The sequence below is a fragment of the Aquarana catesbeiana genome, linkage group LG02 (genome assembly GCF_042186555.1).
Source record: "Aquarana catesbeiana isolate 2022-GZ linkage group LG02, ASM4218655v1, whole genome shotgun sequence".
In the NCBI taxonomy this organism is placed as follows: domain Eukaryota; kingdom Metazoa; phylum Chordata; class Amphibia; order Anura; family Ranidae; genus Aquarana; species Aquarana catesbeiana.
The window spans coordinates 37,963,181-37,983,964 of NC_133325.1; the positions used below are offsets into that span (position 1 = coordinate 37,963,181).

At 44.9% G+C, this 20,784-nt stretch overlaps 1 protein-coding gene and 1 long non-coding RNA gene across 2 annotated transcripts in view; one reads left to right on the plus strand and one right to left on the minus strand.

The window, feature by feature from the left end:
- P4HA3 (prolyl 4-hydroxylase subunit alpha 3) overlaps positions 1-20,784 on the minus strand; it is a 105,587-nt gene that overhangs the window by 21,357 nt on the left and 63,446 nt on the right. The window contains exons 5-7 of the mRNA XM_073612803.1: positions 12,517-12,568; positions 6,020-6,186; positions 3,689-3,865 (exon numbers count right to left, since the gene is read on the minus strand). Of these exons, the coding sequence (XP_073468904.1) occupies positions 3,689-3,865; positions 6,020-6,186; positions 12,517-12,568 (396 nt within the window). The remainder of the gene's footprint in view (positions 1-3,688; positions 3,866-6,019; positions 6,187-12,516; positions 12,569-20,784) is intronic.
- The window catches only part of LOC141126811 (uncharacterized), a 35,985-nt gene continuing 23,418 nt past the window's right edge, over positions 8,218-20,784 (plus strand). Inside the window, exon 1 of the long non-coding RNA XR_012241449.1 lies at positions 8,218-8,329. This is a non-coding gene — a long non-coding RNA (uncharacterized lncRNA). The remainder of the gene's footprint in view (positions 8,330-20,784) is intronic.

The window sequence follows — 20,784 nt, forward strand, 5'->3', positions numbered from 1 at the left end:
CTATAAACGGGGCAGTAGCCAATAGCTTTCATCTCTTTATTTATTCTGAGCATGCGTGGCACTTTGTGCGTCGGATTTGTGTACACACGATCGGAAATTCCGACAACGGATTTTGTTGTCGGAAAATTTTATAGCCTGCTCTCAAACTTTGTGTGTCGGAAATTCTGATGGAAAATGTGTGATGGAGCCTACACACGGTCGGAATTTCCGACAACAAGGTCCTATCACACATTTTCCCTCGGAAAATCTGACCGTGTGTACGGGGCATTAGTGTGGAAGAATGGCCCAAAATGACACCTGAGCAATGCACGTGACTGGTTTCTCCATACAGGAGGCGTCATTACCAATAAAGGATTCTATACTTCTATACTTTTTCCCTGTGTCATTCCATTTTATTACACAGAACTTCATTTCTGAACTTATTTGTTTTGGTTTCTTTGTATGTATGGATTGCATGGATTGTTACCGATGTGGAGAAAATTTCATGTCAATAGTACCTTCAGAAATATATTTACCTAGAAAAATGGTGACGTGTTCAATACTTATTTTATCCACTGGATACAGTGGGGCAAAAAAGTATTTAGTCAGCCACCAATTGTGCAAGTTCTCCCACTTAAAAAAAGGTGAGAGAGGCCTGTAATTGTTATCATAGGTATACCTCAACTATGAGAGACAAAATGTGAAACAAATCCAGACAATCACATTGTGTGATTTTTGAAAGAATTTATTTGCAAATTATGGTGGAAAATAAGTATTTGGTCACCTACAAACAAGCAAGATTTCTGGCTCTCACAGACCTGTATCTTCTTCTTTAGGAGGCTCCTCTGTCCTCCACTCATTACCTGTAGTAATGGCATTTAAAGATATTAAAGACTAGAAATCCAAGGCTGCATAGGGCACAGGATCGCCAAAACTGGATACACAATATATATACACATGGTTCCTGGCTACCAGAAGCATACAGTCTCTGAAACTAGCTGCTATGTTAGACCAATTATATGTGGATAGGCTTCCAGTACCCCAAAAAAAGTACGGGAGATACTACTATGTGGATGTTTTGGAGGCTTTAACGCCTATGTTCGTAAATCTTATTTTAATGTTTAACAATAAATATACTATGTTTTATAATTATGCGTGGTCTCCCATACTGAGCCTATAAAGTCCGGTTCTTCTGGTCGGTATCTGACTCTTGTCAGTCAGCACTTTTATACATTTTATTTATTAGTATATCTATTACTTTTTGATCTTGCTAACGTGTCAGCTGCAGCAAGATCAAGCCGGAAGGAAAAGTTTGAGAAAGTCTGGTGTATATACTCAGTATAAAATAGCTAAACACCGCATACGCTGTACAGCAGAGCTTGCACTTAGTCAATGAGGATTATTTCTGCCTGAATAGATTTTGGCTGTGTTCTTCTGCCGCTATTCTGTTGCCAGAATGATATAACTCCGGAGTTCACGCCAACACAGACCTCGGAGTCTCAGCTAGACCATAGTGTGGAAAAGCTGCGTCATCACCCCGGCTGATTCTCACCACCCCAGTCTTCTAGGAACGTAGAACCGAGAAATTTATGATCTGCTTTAAAGCCAATAAAAGTTCATTAAGGCCAGATGGTGATACATTTATTCTGGAGCTGAAGCAGCCATGTTTTTAAAGTGATATTAAACCCCAATTTTTTTTTTTAAACCCGAGTATTAAAGTGGAAGTCCATGCAAAATCTAAAATCCGTGCATCTATAGACACCGGGGATCTAACACTAACCTCTCTATCCCTGTAAAGAAAAGATGAGTAAACATACCTTTTTGGAAGCCGATCTGACCCGCTCTGACTCGATCTCCAGTGCTGGAAGCTCTGCAGAGGATATGGACGACAACGGCTGTGAAATGAATGGGAAGTGACATCACCCATGGAGTTACTATGGGGCTTCCGTTGTCCTCCGTCTCCTCTGCACCCGTCTACACAGAGAAGCCGCGGCTGACAGCTCAGCATGGGATCCGGTCGGAGCGGGTCAGATTGGCTTCCAGAAAGGTATGTATACTCGTTTTTTCTTTACAGGGATAGGGAGGTTAGTGTTAGATCCCTGGTGTCTATAGGTGCAGGGATTTTAGATGTTGCCTGGACTTCCACTTTAAAGATGAGGTGAACTGCAGTCTGAGAGCGGTTCTACAAACTTCAAAGTTCAGATGCTGAACCTGAATTCCTTTGAAATTAATGGGAACAAAATCTGACAGATTAAAAATACTCATTTAGGGAACATCTACCAATGAAAAAAAAAGGTTTTAAAAGTTCTATTCAATCGAGAGCAGCGTTTTGTTTTTTTAATGCATACAATGAAACATTTAAGCAACAGATATCACCCCCACCTTGTGAATGAATATGGGGTACATAGTTGTTGGGGTAACTTGTTTACTTAGTTTATATCCTGTTCGATTGTAAATCATTAATTTTTAAATGGAAAATTCTGCATTTGCCCACTAGAGGCAGCTAAGTATTATAGGAAAATCCTGTGCTCCTTAGCTCCATCTAATGGCCAAATGTGGTATTTTCCATTTTGGACTTTTTACATACATTTTTCATTATTATTATTAGTATTATATTATTTACATTTTTATAATATTTGATAAATAACATTCGATCAACACAGGATATAGCCTAATAACATTTGTTTCCTGGCCCCATTTGCAATGAACGAATGTATGTTGTACATACACCTTCACCAGGTGAATTGCTATGTGGATATTTGTAAAACCAAATATAAAGGGGTTGATTTGTTCAGATGCAAAAGGCAGTTGCTGCTTAAAAAGTTCAAACAACCATGCTGTTTTTTTTTTTTTACACACCAAAACCATACTATTAGTGCACCGTAATGTTCTTGATAGTCAGAACTGCGCAACTTAATGGTCAAAACTGGTCACCTTAATGGTCAAAACTGGGCACCCTAATGGCCAGAACTGGGCACCCTAATGGCCAGAACTGGGCACCCTAATGGTCAGAACTGGGCACCCTAATGGCCAGAACTGGGCACCCCAATGGCCAGAACTGGGCACCCTAATGGTCAGAACTGGGCACCCTAATGGTCAGAACTGGGCACCCCAATGGCCAGAACTGGGCACCCCAATGGCCAGAACTGGGCACCCCAATGGCCAGAACTGGGCACCATAATGGTCAGAACTGGGCACCCTAATGGCCAGAACTGGGCACCCCAATGGCCAGAACTGGGCACCCTAATGGTCAGAACTGGGCACCCTAATGGTCAGAACTGGGCACCTTAATGGCCAGAACTGTGCACCTTAATGGCCAGAACTGGGCACCTTAATGGTCAGAACTGGGCACCCTAATAGCCAAAATTGGACACCTTAATGGTCAGAACTGGGCACCCTAATAGCCAAAATTGGACACCTTAATGGCCAGAACTGGGCACCTTAATGGCCAGAACTCGGCACCTTAATGGTCAGAACTCGGCACCTTAATGGTCAGAACTCGGCACCTTAATGGTCAGAACTCGGCACCTTAATGGTCAGAACTCGGCACCTTAATGGTCAGAACTGGGCACCCTAATGGCTAGAACTGGGCACTCTAATGGCCAGAACTGGGCACTCTAATGGCCAGAACTGGGCACCTTAATGGTCAGAACTGGGCACCTTAATGGTCAGAACTGGGCACCCTAATGGCCAGAACTGGGACACTCACCCATGGTGCAGCAAATGCTTTGATCTTCTCTGCCTCGTAGTTGCTGACAAAATCATGGTAGAGGACCACATAGGGGGCCAGGCTCAATATCTCCCTCTTTAGAGGCTGCAGGATGAGGTATGGGTTGTGGTTTGTATAATAGGAGCAGTTCATCCTGGGATCTTCGTACAGCCATGGCTAAAATAGAACAGGTTTTATTAATGGTGCTACATGAGTCAAGTGCCAAATGCTGCAACCCATCACAGCCAATAAGTTTACACGGAACAATTTAATAAATAATAATCATAATAAGTTATTATTATTATTGCTATTTATTATTATTAATTTGTTACGTTCCATTTGTTTAGATACGGCATTCGTTATTTCGGAAAATTTGTAACTTTGAATAAATTCGAATTCGTTATGTTCACTAACAGCCAAATTTAAAGGAAATTCCAATACCTATAATTTAATAGTTAGTTAATATTTCAGCTTTTCGAATTTACAAATTTTCAAATTTACGAACTTAAGAATTTACGAACTTACGAATATTCTCACATACAAAATTTACGAATTTTCAAATATTGGAATTTACGAATATTCAGAAAAAATTGTTAAACGGGTTTTCGTTAATTTGGATGTTTCCGAATTAACAAATTTATCGAAATTAGTTAAAAATCGAATTTGGAACAAAACGAATTGCACATGTCTAACAGGGAGGATGATCATTGGACTGGGGATTAAAATAAGTATTACTGTATCTTTGCCCATTCTGTAAAAAGATAGAATACAAAATCCTTTATCAATGGGGGGGGGGGTCTTCATTAAATTTTTTTTTACCTGTTGGTGCCGACGGCACGCAAATATGTGGCCTCTTGGTGGGTGGGCCTTGGCGCAGAGCGGCTGCATATTTGTGTACCACATTGTAAACACAGCTGTGCCAAGAATGCGTGCCCTGCTTACTCCCAGCACAGTTACCGGAGGCTAGCAGAGAGCTCCAGACCTCACCCCACTTCCCGGCATCTGAAAACCCTTAAAAGATCAGGAGGCGCCAGCTCCAAGGGGTTAAACTGCCCAGACTTGGGCTTTAGGTGATGTAGTCATAAATAAAATGCACAGCTTTTTGCCCAGCGAAACTGCATGGCAATGGCAGCAAAATCCGAAGTTATTCGATTTTTCTCTCCAGGTCAAGTGTTCTTTATTCATAGGAATAGTGTGAATCAGGAAAATACTGCATTATGGCCACTAGATGGAGCTGATGATCATAGTACATACGTTTAAGGGTCTTTTTAAGTTCATCAGTTCCATCTAGTGGCTATAATTCAGTATTTTCCTGATTCACTTTATTCTGTATGAATAAGGAACATTTGACCTGGAGAGAAAAAAAGCCTAATAACATTCAATTATGCCGGTATTCGCACAATGTACATGCAGTTTCCCAAGACAAAAAGTTCTATAAATTTTTTTATAAATACATCCTTAAAGCGGAGCTCTACCCAAAAGGGGAAGCTCCGCTTGTTCGCACCCTCCCCCCCCTCCACTGCCACAATTGGCACTTTTATTGGGGGGGGGTACCTGGTTTTGACCGGTACCTGCTCCCACTTCTGGGTAAGATTGCCACGGCGATCTTCGAGTATTTGCAGACCCTCCTCCTTCCCCCCGCTGCCTTCTGGAACCCCACAGGTCCCAGAAGAGGGCGGGACCATTCAGAAAGCGCAGCACAACTTGCGCAGGCGCAGTAGAAATAAGGCTGTGAAGCCTGAAGGCTTTACTGCTGGTTTCCCTTAGTGAAGATGCCGGTGCCTGCACCGGAAGCCGATTGACGAATCGGCTAGGGGTGCCGACCTCACAGGATCCCTGGACAGGTAAGTGTCCTAAAATTAAAAGTCAACAGCTGCAGTATTTGTGGCTACTGACTTTTTTTAATTTTGTAAGGGGAAAGCCTGGAGCTCTTCTCTTAGGCTCGGTTCACACTAGGATGACTTGTCAGGCGACCTAGGTCGCCTGACAAGTAGCGTCCCGTTCAGTACAATGGAACCGTTCTAATCGGAGCGACGCAAGTCGCTCCGACTTAGAAAAAGGTTCCTGTACGACTTTTGGGGCGACTTGCATAGACTTCTATACAGAAGTCGTTTTGCAAGTCGCCCGGGCAGTCGTGTGCAGGTCGCCTCGGTGAGGCGACCTGCAAGTCGTGCCGCCTCTGGTGTGAACCGAGGCTAAGTGTACCCAGTAAGTACACTTATTAAGCACACCCTGCTTAATCAGAGCTAGAGCTCTCTAATCATGAAGGTTCATGCTCCCTGCTGATTGTATGGTACCTCACTGCAGAGCTGATGTATCATTCTACTTTACCTGGGACCCTCGAGTCTGGCACAAGCCCTCGTACAGGTCCCTCGTCCTCAGGTGGGTGACGTTGGGTCTGGTTAGCCACGGCTCCTCCATATGTCCTCTGGCTGGATTCTCATCCAATATCTTCTCATATTTGGCCACGTTATTGGCCAGACGCTGGTTGTCCGGATCTGCTGAAAAAAATACAAATAAATAAATCAGTTTACCTTATCAGTGAAGATTGTTATATAAGCACTAATGACTTTCTCTAATGAGAAAAATCCTACATTTAAAAAAAAACACACACATCTTCCCATCCCCCAATGGGAACCCAGATGACAATAAAAGCCTAGAAGAAAAGGAAAAATCTGGGCTTTATCTATGATATTATCCCTCACACACCAACTATATATATTAGTATTTCTGCTGGGAATGCCAAGACTGTATGCTGTACAATAAAAAAAGACAATGGAGTGCAGGGGGTGCCAGGACTGTATGCTGTACAATAAAGCAGACAATGGAGTGCAGGGGGTGCCAGGACTGTATGCTGTACAATAAAAAAAGACAATGGAGTGCAGGGGGTGCCAGGACTGTATGCTGTACAATAAAGCAGACAATGGAGTGCAGGGGGTGCCAGGACTGTATGCTGTACAATAAAAGAGACAATGGGGTGCAGGGGATGACAGAACTATATAATGTACAATGAAGCAGACAATGGGGTGCAGGGGATGCCAGGACTGTATACTGTACAATAAAGGGGACAATGGGGTGCAGGGGATGCCAGGACTGTATACTGTACAATAAAGGGGACAATGGGATGCAGGGGATGCCAGGACTGTATACTGTACAATAAAGGGGACAATGGGGTGCAGGGGATGCCAGGACTGTATACTGTACAATAAAGAGGACAATGGGATGCAGGGGATGCCAGGACTGTATACTGTACAATAAAGGGAACAATGCGGTGCAGTGGGTGCCAGGACTGTATAATGTACAATAATAAAAGGGGAATGCAGGGGATGCCAGGTACATTTACTGTAAAATGAAAGAGAATATTCTGCATAGGATGATAGGACTGTATATGTTACAATAAAGGTGATAATGGGGTGCAGGGGATGTCAAGTATGTACAGTTAGGTCCAGATATTATTTGGACACAGGCACAATTTTAGATTTTTTCAGGTATTTACCAAAACATATTCAAGCTATAGTTATATAATGAATATGGGCTGAAAGTGCACACTCTCAGGTTTAATTTGAGGGTATGTACATCCAGATCGGAAGAAGGGTTTAGGAAATACAGCTCTTAAGAATAGCCACCCCCCTTTTTCAAGGGACCAAAAGTAATTGGACAATTGAATCAAAAGCAGTTCCATGGCCTGGTGTGGGCTACTCCTTCGTTATTTCTTCATCAATTAAGCAGGTAAAAGTTCTGGAGTTGATTCTGTGGTATTTGCATTTGGAATCTATTGCTGTGAACCTACATGATGTGTTCAAAGGGGCAGTCTATGCAAGTGAAACAGGCCATTGTAAGGCTTCAAAAACTAAACAAATCCACCAGAGAGATAGCAGCAACATTGGGAGTGGTCAAATCAACAGTTTGGTACAGGAAATAAGAACCCACGCAACACAACAGCGGTGAATGATCGCAGGGTCCTCTCTATGTTAAAGAAAAACCCATTCACAACATCCAGACAAGTGAAGGACACTCTCCAGGAGGTGGAGGTATCATTGTCAAAGTCTACAATCAAGAGAAGACTTCACAAGAGCAAATACAGAGGGTTCACCACAAGGTGCAAACCATTCATAAGCCTGAAGAATAGAAAAGCCAGATTAGACTTTGCCAAAAAACATCTAAAAAAGCCAGACCAGTTCTGGAAAAGCATTCTTTAGATTAGACCAGGGGTAGGCAACCTCAGCCCTCCAGCTTTGGTGAAACTACAAATCCCATCATGCCTCTGCCTCTAGGAGTCATGCGTTTGATTGCTAGGGTCTTGAAATGTCTCATGGGACTTGTAGTTTCAAAACAGCCAGATGCTTTAGACTAGTGGTTCTCAACCCGGGTGTCGGGACCCCCTTGGGGGTCGAATGATAATTTGCCAGGGGTCACAGAATCCTGGGCTGTTCCTGAATCCCGCACTGCTGTCCTAGATCTTTTGGGCTGTTCCTGGAGCCCGGGGCCACCCACTCAGCCTCTTCGCAGCCGCCCAATCAGTTTGCGGTATGGCTGGGGGGCAGATACTAGAGGTCAGCTGACTGGTGAGGAATGTGAAGTGGGAGGGGCAAAGGTGTCACTGCTACGAGATGCCGGAGACACAGTGAAGCCGGAGACACAGTAAGTAACACTACCTGTGATTATAGTTGCAGTTAAAAGTCCCCACTACAGTTCTCAGATCAGCAGATGGCCTTAATCAAGAGCACCTAAGTTGGCTGATCAGAACTCCCCCCTGCACTGGCACTGATCCCACCCCCCACCAGCACTGCCACTAATCCCATTTCCCCCAGACCCCCCCCCACTAAGGAGTAAGAGAAGGAATACATGGAAGGGAGAGGAAAGAGGGGGAGGAACAAAGAAAAAGGGAGAGAAAGAATAAGAGAAAGAACAAGAAAGATGGCTAGAGAGAGGGATGGGGAAAAAAAACAAGAATTTAGAATAGAGAGATAAAAGGGAAAGAAATGAGAACAAAGAGAAAGAGTGGTACATCCTAAAATGTACCATAAGGAGTTTTAATACTGTGCGAGTGGAAGGGACTAAGGAAGCCCTAAATGTCTGTAGGTTAGGGGCGCAAATTACTTGTCTTGCCTTGGGTGCTGACAACCCACGCTATGAAAATAATTTTACTGTTAGGGGTCCCCACAACTTAGGAAATTTTATCAAGGGGTCACAGCACTAGAAAGGTTGAGAACCACTGCTTTAGACGGATGAAACTAAGATTAATCTGTACCAGAATGACAGGAAGAAAAATATGTGGAGAATGCTTGGAACGGCTGATGATCCAAAGCACACGTCATCTGTGGTCACATGGTGGAGTTTGCAATGTGATGGCATGGGCATGCATGGCTTCCAGTGGCACTGGGGCATTGGTGTTTATTGATGATGTGACAAAAGACAGAAGCAGCCGGACAAATTTTGCAGTGTTTAAAGATATACTGTCAGCCCAGATTCAGTCAAATGCAGCAAAGTTGATTTGACGGCGCTTCACAGTACAGATGGACAATCATCCAAAACACACTGCAACCCAGGAGCTTTTGAAGGAAAAGAAGTGGAATATTCTGCAATGGCCGAGTCAACCATATTGAGCATGTATTTTACTTGCTAAAGGCAAAACTAAAGGCAGAAAGACCCACAAACACAGAACAACTGAAGACAGCTGCAGTTAGAACCTGGCAAAGTATCAGAAAGGAGGAAACCCAGTCTTTGGTAATGTCCATGGGTCCCAGACTTCAGGCAGTCATTGCCAGTAAAGGATTCTCAACAAAATGTTAAAAAATGAACATTTTATTTATGATTATATTAATTTGTCCAATTACCCTATTTATCGGCGTATAACACGCACCGGCGTATAACACGCACCCCAATTTAGGAGGGAATTTTAAGGAAAAAAAAACTTTTAGGAGGGAAGTTGAAGGGAAAAAAACTTACATTTAAATGCCGATCATTGCAGCCTTCTCAGTGCAGCCTTGCCCCAGTGCAGCCTTCTCAGTGCAGCCTTGCCCCAGTGCAGCCATGTCAGTGCAGCCATGTCAGTGCAGCCTTCTCAGTGCAGCCTTGCCCCAGTGCAGCCTTGTCAGTGCAGCCATGTCAGTGCAGCCTTCCCCAGTGCAGCCATGTCAGTGCAGCCATGTCAGTGCAGCCTTCCCCAGTGCAGCCTTGTCAGTGCAGCCATGTCAGTGCAGCCTTCCCCAGTGCAGCCTTGCCCCAGTGCAGCCTTGCCCCAGTGCAGCCTTGCCCCAGTGCAGCCTTGCCCCAGTGCAGGCTTCGATCCCCTGTCCCTGCTTTGTGGGCTTCAAAATCGCCGACCGCGATTTGAAAATGGCACCGCCGGCGCCGAAATACACAGAGCCAGTCCTCGGCTCTTTCCGGCGGCTCTCGTTCACTTTCGGTTCCACTCGTAGTCCCGAGCGGAGCTATCCGAGTAGGTTCGGATAGCTCCGCTCGGGACTACGAGTGGAGCCGAAAGTAAACGAGAGCCGCCGGAAAGAGCCGAGGACTGGCTCTGTGTATTTCGGTGCCGGCGGCGCCATTTTCAAATCGCGGTCGGCGATTTTGACACTTTGACAGCTCGGGATCGCAGGGGATCGGCGTATAACATGCACCTGCGACTTTCCCCTGATTTTAAGGGGAAAAAAGTGCGTGTTATACGCCGATAAATACGGTACATTTGAGCCCCTGAAAATGAGGGGAATGTGTATAAAAAGGGTTGGAGTTCCTAAAATTTGTATTGATGTTTATGTTCACCCCTTGGATTAAAGCTGAAAGTCTGCACTTCAAATTCATTCGGATCATTGGCAGCTGGTGGATTCTTCTTTGGTGGGGCAAACAAACAACACCCCCTTAAACGGCATGCCACAGAATCCCCCCCCACGCGCAGGCGGTCTGGCCCGGCACTTACCTGCTCGTGTGGTGGGGCTGTGGTTTGCTCCCCTGGAGTGTGGGCAGCGGCTGCGGTGGCTCCGGTGTTCGCTCCTCTAGCTTCCTCCGCCGTATGCCTCCCACCAAAGTGCTAGGAATCCAATAGGATGACGCTTTGGCCAATAGGGAAACAAGTCTCACAGACCTGCCTCCTGATTGGTGATAATAGCTAAAATTCATTCGCTATGGTCAGACAACTGGGTGGGCTCGGAGCGCAATGCTCTGCGCTCTGACCTCATCCTTTTTTGAAGCCTATTAGAGCCTCTGGCTCTAATCAGGTGCTTCAGAAAAACACTCCCGCCGCATTGGAATCCATTGTCTGGTGCCACTGATATGTAGACCAGGGGGCCAGATGCATGGATAGAGGGGGCGGAGCCCGTGCACCCTCTATGGATGGGCCGCCACTGTTGGAAACCATGGTCTGATGCCACTGATATGTAGACCAGGGGCCAGACGCAGGGACGGGGGCGGTGCCCGTGCGCCTTCTATGGACAGGCCGCCACTGTTGGAATCCATGGTCCGGTGCCACTGATATGTAGACCAGGGGGCCAGATGCATGGATGGGGGGGTGGCGTCCGTGCGCCTTCCATGAATGGGCCGCCACTGTTGGAATCCATGGTCCAGTGCCACTGATATGTAGACCAAGGGGCCGGATGCATGGATAGGGGGGGGCGGCGCCCATACGCCCTCTATGGACGGGCCGCTACTGTTGGGATCCATGGTCCAGCGCCACTGATATATAGACCAGGGGACCAGACGCATGGATGGGGGGGCGGCGCCTGTGCGCCCTCTATGGACGGGTCACCACTGTTGAAATCCATGGTCCGAGACCAATGATATGTAGACCAAGGGGCCAGACGCATGGATGGGGGGGCGACGCCCGTGCACTCTCTATCGACGGGTTGCCACTGTTGGAATCCATGGTCCGGTGCCACTGATATGTAGACCAGGGGGCCGGACGCATGGATGGGGGGCGGCACCCGTGCGCCCTCTATGGACGGGCCGCCACTGTTGGAATCCATGGTCCGGGACCAATGATATGTAGACCAAGGGACCAGACGCATGGATGGGGGGGGCTGCGCCCGTGCGCCCTCTATGGATGGGCCGCCACTGTTGAAATCCATGGTCTGGTGCCACTGATATGTAGACCAGGGGGCCAGATGCATGGATGGGGGGCTGCACCTGTGCGCCTTATATGGACGGGCCGCCACTGATTTGGTTTGTTTCGTTTTTGTTTTATTCTGGTGGCATATAGAGCCAAAATTAGGAAAATTGTGCTTGTGTCCAAATATGTATGGACCGAACTGTATACATGTACAGTGGAGACAATGGGGAGCAGAGTATGCCAGGTATGTATACTGTACAATGAAGAAGTTAATGGGGTGCACCAGATGCCAGCACTGTATATACACTATAATCAGGGAGTACATAGGGTGCAGGGGAAGCCTATACTGTATACTATACAGTCAGGGAAATAATGAGGTGTAGGGGGTACCCCTATTGTATACTGTACTGTAGTGTGAAGGAGGTCATGGGTGCAGGGGATTCCTTTATTGTATATTGTATTATGTACAATGAAAGCAATACAGGGGTGCAGGGGAAGCCTGCTACTTTGTAGATTACATCCATTATACCGTATTGTATGATTGTCATCATTGGAGATGCTGATCATTGTGTGATCCCAGATGTCTCATCACATCCTCACTTTCTGTAATGTATCTTCGAGATTCATGTTGTTGTGTTGAGGTGTGTAATCCAAACATCTTGGTGGATCGGACACATTGCATCATTTTTATTTTGCTTTATAAAAATATCCCACACCTAAAATAAAAACTCTTCTACCTAGCAGTAATACAGGAGAGAGCTGCGATGTTTGTTAGTTTACATACCGTACAGCAGACATTCTCTGGAGAGATCCAGTGCCTGAGATACATTTCCTACCTGGAAGAAATACACCGAGATAAACACACTTTTAATACGCCAACATGCACCTTTATATAAAAGATGCAATACAGACTAGACTATGACAGAGCACTGTGGGCTTTATAAAGAGAGCATGAGCTGTTTACTTTTGGACTCTTTCTCTCAGATAATCTAGATAAGTGTTCCTCAAGACGTCCCAACAGGTCATGTTTTCAATATTTCCCTCAGATGAAACGGCTGTGGTAACTACTAAGGCAGTGAAACCTGATCAAATCACCTGTGCAAAATAATGGAGAACCTGAAAACATGACCTGTTAGGGCGCCTTGCGGACTGGAATTGAGAAACACGGATCTAGATAGCTGAAGATATCTGATTGTCAAACAAGCCTGAAAAATGTTGTTTATAAACAATATCTCTATAATCTCTATCTCTATAGTATTGAGCTGTAAATGTGTCTAAACTCATCTTGAGCTACAGAGGTCTATTAACAGACCGTTCTCAGCAAAGCAATTAGGATTGGGTTGAATACCATTTGAACTAGAGCCTGGAGCTTGATATAAAAATATATTCATATGCAATATTTACCTGATTTAGAAATAATAATACTAAGAATAATAATAAAAAGCTAAAATCCAGGTAGGAATAAAATACACAAATTAATGTGGCTCTGTATCCATTGGTAAATGTATTATACAAGCAGCGTAAGTAACTAAATGTGACCTGGTATCAGCCTCTTATGCTGTATACACACGACTGGACTTTTCGTCGGACTGAACTCCGAAGGACTTTTCGACGGAGTTCCAATGAAACGGACTTGCCTACACGCGATCACACCAAAGTCTGATCGTTTCGAACGTGATGACGTAGGACCGGACTAGAATAAGGAAGTTCATAGCCAGTAGCCAATAGCTGCCCTTGCGTCCTTTTTTGTCCGTCAGACTAGCATACAGACGAACGGATTTTTCGATCGGACTCGCGTCAGTCGGAAAGATTTGAAACATGTTCTATTTCTAAAGTTCCGACAGATTTTTCAACAGAAAAGGTTCGATGAAGCCCACACACGATCGAATTGTCCGACGCATTCGTTCCGTCGGACCAGTTCGGACGAAAAGTCCGGTCGTGTGTACATGGCATTACAGTCCCTGTACAGCATGGCTGGAGTGTGAGCGGAAAAAGCAGTACAAGGTGTCAATCAGTTTGTGTGCTGACAAGAGGCATGCTGATAGGAGGAGAGAGCAAAGTAAGAGAGAGATTACAAAGTAAATAAGGAAAAGGCAGGAGGGACTTTTAAGGTACCAAAGGATATAATAGTCAATTATAGTAGAAAAATATATACATTTTATTTAAACAATTCTTTAAAATCCCAATAAACATTTACAAGAATCACATATTATTTCTTTTGACATGTACAACCACTTCTTACTCTACATGTTTCGCTCAGAGGAGCTTCTTCAGGAGTTTTTGAAAGTGTTGCATGAAGTTATATATACTATAAGAAAAACAACAATTGTAAATGATTATGCTTGATCGCATGTGATTTTATTCATGGCAATTTTCAAGCATAAAAAACAACAATACTTTAAGTCCTGGCCATAATAAATAAAGATAAAGTATATACACAGCCGCTATACTCTCCCTAAGGCCCCCTTCACACATACGGACCATTTAGGTTCCGCCTGTCAGTTTTTTCAGGCAGATCTGAACGGACACTCCATACAGTTCTATGGAGCGACGGATGTCAGCGGTGATAAGTCCGCCGACATCCCATCCGATCCCGTCCGCTAAATCCAGAACGGATGGTGGTCCTATTTTCCATCTGTCTATCGGATCCGATAAAAACAGACAGGCGGTCCGTTTTCATCCGATCTCCCCATAGAGGAGAGCAGAGATCTGACAGGTCCATCAATGCACAGCAGAGCGGAGACGGACCTTTCATCCGCCGGCTCCGCGGGGATTAGCGCAGCGATCCCTGCTGAGCAAGCGGAGTCCATGAAAACGGATCCAGCATGTGTGAAAGGGGCCTAGGAGGGAGTCCCTCTTATATCCTGTGGTTACAATACACAGTCCTTGAAAAACCACAATACACCTCCGCTACATGTTTGAAACCTTAGACATAGAATTTCCTTCCTTGTGCAGCCCCCCTCTGATTATTCTAGCAGAAGGCCCTCACATAACCCCCCCCCCCCCTCGCCCTCTTCTAACTTACCCGCCTCCCATTGAACTCCTATTCCTGAGTCACGTATTAAACTGTCAAGCAGCGGAGGACTCCATGTTTTTAATATGAGAGGTGTGAGTGATGATTGGAATGGACTCTTGGGACCTTACTCTTTTTACTTTTTCCTGCTTTACCAGAAAGAAAAATGTCAAATGGATGAACCAGGAGACAGAAATATATGTAGCAAGGTCCCAGGCCTCCTTTAGTCTAATGAGAACCTCCAGAGCCAGGGACAGCTGACATTCTTTCTATATAGAGTGGGTTGCAAGGCATAGTGGGTGTAATGTGAGGTAGATTCATGGGTGCCAGACACTTCTTGAATGCAAAGAGATTTTATTTTCTCTTGAACAGAACAGTAGGAGAGAGCGTTAGAGTCAGGACACTCTTAGGTAGTTGCAATGTTAATTAGCAGACTCTGAGACTTCTACAGGTAGACAGCCATGCAGGGAAAGGCATTCAGCAAGACACCACATCTGCATGTGTAGGAGCGCCGTCTCCTATGGCAACAGTCTTAGAACAGTTCCTAACCCAAGTTGTAACAAACTCCTTTACTTTCATACAGTCACTTCTTGTAGACTCTGAGCCCACTGAGCACCCAGTCTCTCTCTCACTAGACTTGCTGATTCACTGCCACTGAATCCCGTGAGCTCCTCTAATCTTCTTACTTTGGTATCTTCCTCAAGCGCCACACCTGCTTCCCTGCTGGGTCCATGGCTTGGCACTCCAGATACTGCTCAAGCATCACCTCCACTAGCTTGGTCCCTGGTTTGGGAAACCTGCTGAAGTTTCCCGATTCTTCACCGTCCACGGTTGGTGAGAATACTGCTCTGGTACTTGCTTCAGCTACTCACGGTGATCCCTGGTAACATGGTGGATGGTCCCTTAGTGGCGACAGCTTCCTCTCTACCTCCGAACACCACAGGTTCTCCAGCCAGCAGAATCGTCACTTCTTGTTGGACTGCATGCCACAATCCCAACCCTACGCTGCTCTCTTGCTTCTGGGTAGGCCCTCAGACAGCCTAGCAGCCAGATGTGCCTGGGATAGGCCCAAACTCTGGCCTAGCAGCCCAGGCAGCACAACACACGTCCACCAAGACAGCTGTCCAGGTGGCACAGAACCCCGATCACCTGACCTCACCCAAAAAAAAAGGATCTCCCAGAAGGCCAAGGGACCCAAGGAAAATCCCTGCCCATTGACTGAGATACCCCATTCATTCCTAATCTGTCCTTGCAATGCCCTTGTCTTATACCCGACCATCTAGTGACAGAAGAGAGAAGTGCAGCAATTCCAGACTTCGGATGAAATCAATTGATCCCTCAGAATTGGCCAAGGCAACTATACCTGGCAGGTAAATTTATGAGCAACCTTGCCTAAACATCAGGGTACTACATATAAAATATGGACCGAGCAATACTTTTATTTCCACTAATCTATATTGGCAAATACATTTCCTTTCCTTTGAACTGTATCTTTTTTTTTTTCTTAATATGACTTTACACCCACTTTAAAGGTGGTAAAAGTACAGATACAGCAAGCAAGTTCCAAGAGCAAGGCTTCCAACCAGGGTTCTATGAAACCCTAGGGATCCTCCAGAGGTTGCCAGGGGTTCGTTGAGAAATGAGCAATTTCTGCCTCTCAGATAAGTTCCTACTGACAACATTGATCTTTTTAGCTGCCTGTAAGGGGGTAATTCTTCCCAATGGCCACAAGTGTAAGCAGCATTCTTCCCACTGATGTGTAATGAGTTGTAGATATAGGAATTTTTAGCAGGGATCCCCTGAGATCAAAAACTTTCAAGGGTTCCTCTGTGTTGAAAAGGTTGAGAAAGGCTGATCCAGAGGGAACCCACTCAATCGTATACCTTGCAGATTGCCTTGAGGGCCCCAATGTGCAACTTCCAACGAGTTCCTGGGGTGCAGAATTCATGGCCACCCCCTTCCAGTGCCTCCACAACTTTAATGGATGGGCGTCACTGACCAAAAATGATGTTCGGGAATGAGCATGCCAGATGGAAAAGCTTTTCATGTGTCTAAATTCTCAGGTGAATTCCACACTGTTATCTTCCCAGGGTTATCACTCTTGGTCCAATTTTTTTTTTTCAGTTTAAAAAAAGTTGTAAAAGTTCATGATCAAACTGAAGTAAAAAAGAAAAATTCAACGGCACGTAAAGGCAGTTGGAAAACATACATAGACATACATTACCTTTTAAAATAATTCTGCTCAGCCAGACTTGTGAACCAGACACCATAAACAAGTCCCTTATCTCAGTAGAATCAAAGTGGTTGTACACCTCGGACATGAAATATGAACAAACCATATCCCTCTATAGTGTGTACTTTTCCCACTCCAGAGCACAGCGTGTCATTTCTGTCTGCTGCTTCATTCCTTTTTTTATCAGCATGAATCTCTTCTGACAAGTTTTCCTGACACCAAAAGAAAAATGGTGACAGGGGAAGGATCTCCAGCTGATTGACAGTCTCAGCTCTGTTCCTGTGTGCTGTGTGAAGGGGGGGGGGGGGGTGTCCCTTCCCTCCAATTATGTCCCTTCCCTCCAATCAGCTCTCAGAGCTCTCCTCACTGATGTAACGTCAGCTCTCCGCCCCCTGCTTTTCAGAGCTGAGAAATCCTGTGCAAATTCTGCACTTTGAAAGGCTGTAGGGGAAAGATGGCTGCAGATAAACAGGTACAATTTATGTAGGAGGATTTATTTCCTCTCCATAGGTGTGCGCAGCCTATTGCATTACGGTATGCACCCCAAATGTATTAAAAACATGGACAGTGTTAGTAGGGCAGTGGACAGTGGTAGTAGAGCAGAGGTTGGTGTCAGTAGGGCAATGGACAGTGTCAGTCGTTTTTTATTTTTATATATTTTAATTTTTTACAATTTTTTTTAGGAGCCCCGTTGGGGGGGCATTGGTGCAGACTCCCAGAAGGGTAACAATGCTCCTATGTGATTTCAATGTAGAACGAACAGCAATGTTAGACTGTTGAAGTGGAAAACAGATCTACTGGCAGGATCAACAAATAATACAACTACTGTATGTTATGGGGGGGGGGGGAGACTGTGTTTTTGTATTTCTAATTAGACTTCTGTTTTAAAGTGGTAGTAAAGTCTTTTTTTTTAACTTGTACCTACAGGTGAGCCCCAAAATAAAGCTAACTTGTAGGTACTGTCAGCTATGAGTAAGCATCATTGCATGTGAAACGCGTTAGCTATTGCTATCTCCTGACTGTATTCGATGACTCGCGTTGGTTTTTTTATGATGGAATAAAGATGATCGTTTCAGAGTGCAGCAGTCCGGGGTTTTCTTTTTCTTGTTCACTCAGACTTGTGCACAGTCTGCACCTGGCTTTCATCAAGGGTGGAAGATTTTTCTTTCCATGATCCGCAGGGCTTGAAGAGCGGCATTACCTTTGTTGTAGGTACTGTGAATATCTCCTAAATTTGCACTGGTTAGGAGATATTCACACTGCATGCAGCTGGTGACGTCACCGACGCATGCGCTCTGAAGGGACAGCATACCTGTACCATCCATTCAAAGCTCCGTGCCGCGACTCCCGTGCACATGATCGGATGGCCAATCAGAAGGCTGGATCCCTAGAACCCGGAAGGATAACCGGGTGAAGATTGAAGCTCTGTCAGTGGTGACACGGTAAGCATTTCATAATGTGCTAGTATGTAATGCATACTAGCACATTATGCCCTGGTCTTGCAGGTTTACTACTGCTTTAATGGTAAAACAGAGTTCTCAGGTATGCATGTCTGCTTTGGTAATTACACCAATGTACAGACTCTGGAAGTATCTGGTCTTCACCAAAGCCATGTGGCTAGGGTACCTAAAAACAACCTTTTTGCCTGGCTAGGTGTCAGATGCTACCAGCATGGCCAACACAGGGACTGCACTTCAAAGCAGGTCATAGAGGAGTCGAAAATAGAAAGTTCTGTTGATCGAAAAACAAAAATAGCTTATACGATTGTGCCATCAATTGCTTGTATTAAAAAAACAAAACAGAAAAAACAGCATGTTGGATCAGGTACTTTTGATTGCGGCATGAAAATCGCATGTTGCAGCTGGCACATTAATGATGTGAAAAACGAACGATTCGACAATTGCTATGAATTTCGTATGTTTTTTCGACTCGTCTATGGCCTGCTTTAGATTGCAGTCCCTGTGATGGCCATGCTGGTAGCATCTGATACCTAGCCAGGCAAAAAGATAATTTTCCAACTAGGTGAGGTCTGTCATTACGGTCATCTGGAAACATAGCAGGGGTCAAGGCATGCAAAGTTCCAGCAGGGAACAACAAACAAGGGTAGTACTGAGGTCAATCCATAACTCCCCTGAGCTACCAAACTCTACAATGGACAACTTGAGGCTTTCACAGATTGCTGAGATAGTGTGCCGATACCAACTCACACAACAGTGTTCTCATCCGCACTCTTATGCCTGAGTCTATAAAGTGGCTGCTGATGTAGGCATATGAATCAGTGGAGAAACCTTAGTGGAGAAACCTTGCTGAAGAAACTGCGGAGCAGGAGGACAGGGGGGTGCACCAGAAAAATACTAAGCAGAGGAAGCCAAGAAGAAAGATTCCATAGAATGAGGCATTATGGACCAAGGAAAATGTGGATGAACTCCAACTGGGTGGCTAAAGAACTTACCAAAGGTGGTGGGGAACACCCAAACTCAACATTGGTGGCAAGAGAGCCAAGAACTAAAGCGGGGAGATGTTGCTACTGTGAACCTTGACTGATGTCAGCAATGGACATAACCCACCAGACTGTAAAGATTTATTTCATGAATGAGCCTCCAGTCTGTGTGAGATCACCAAAGATGGCTATTTCTATGATTTGAAAGTGTGGTCTGAGAACTAGGAACATGCACAGGAATGCACTTACCTGGAACTTCAGGCCCCGTGCACACCTGAGCCATTTTTCTACTTGAAGCTTGTAACTCTAAAATGCTCAACAAGTCAAACCCCATTCATTTCAATAGCCCCGTGTTCACATCTGAGTGTTCTGTCGCCTAAAGCAAAGCACCTGTCGCTCAAAAAAGTACATGAGCTTCTTTTTGGCAGATTACAAGCATTTTTGGGCCCATAGAATGCAATAAAAACGCCTGACTTGATTTACAAGCATTTCCTGCGCAAATAGCAGCTCTCCACCCCTAATTTCCTCTCCCTCTCCTCCCCTAGTGCTTTCTATTGGCTAAACAAAGACACCTGAAGCTGTAAAACGACTTGCAATACACATTTAAAATGCTTGTAAAAAGCCCCCCCTCCCTGCACTGCAAGGGTCAAACACAAAGGATAACAACTTATTCCTCTTCCATACCTCCCAACATTTCGAGATGGAAATGAGGGACACCTACTAGCAAACATATGTAGGCATAGGACACGCCCCCCCCGTCACACCCCCTTAAAGGAGAATTAACCCCCAAAAAAAGGTTAATTAAATCCACAAGAGCTTTTTTTCAACTACTATTCCTTTATATTGGCTTTATGAAATTTACAAATCCAGCAATTTAGAAATGGCATGAAAGGTTTAGCACTGGGAAACACTTTTTGAAAGATAAAAAGTGCATTTTTTATACAACTATATAGATCAGATCAAAATGAGGGACAAATGAGGGGGGGAAAGAGGGACAGATGGACATTGCTCCAAATCAGGGACAGTCCCTCGAAATCAGGGACAGTTGGGAGCTATGCTCTTCCCCAAGCATTTAACCTTTGCAATGCACAGTATTTCTACTAAAATGGCAGGCATTCTCAGAGCTGTCCATTATGCCGCGTACACACGAGTGGACAGAAAAAGTCAGACGGAGCTTTTCATCGTGTATTCCTCATTGGACTTTTTACGTCGAAAATCCTGATGGACCTAGAAAGAGAGCATGTTCTAAATATTTCTGATGGAACCAATTCCTATCGTCTGTATGCGGTTCCGACAGACCAAAAACGACGCATGCTCTGAAGCAAGTACGAGACGGAAGCTATTGGCTACTGGCTATTGAACTTCC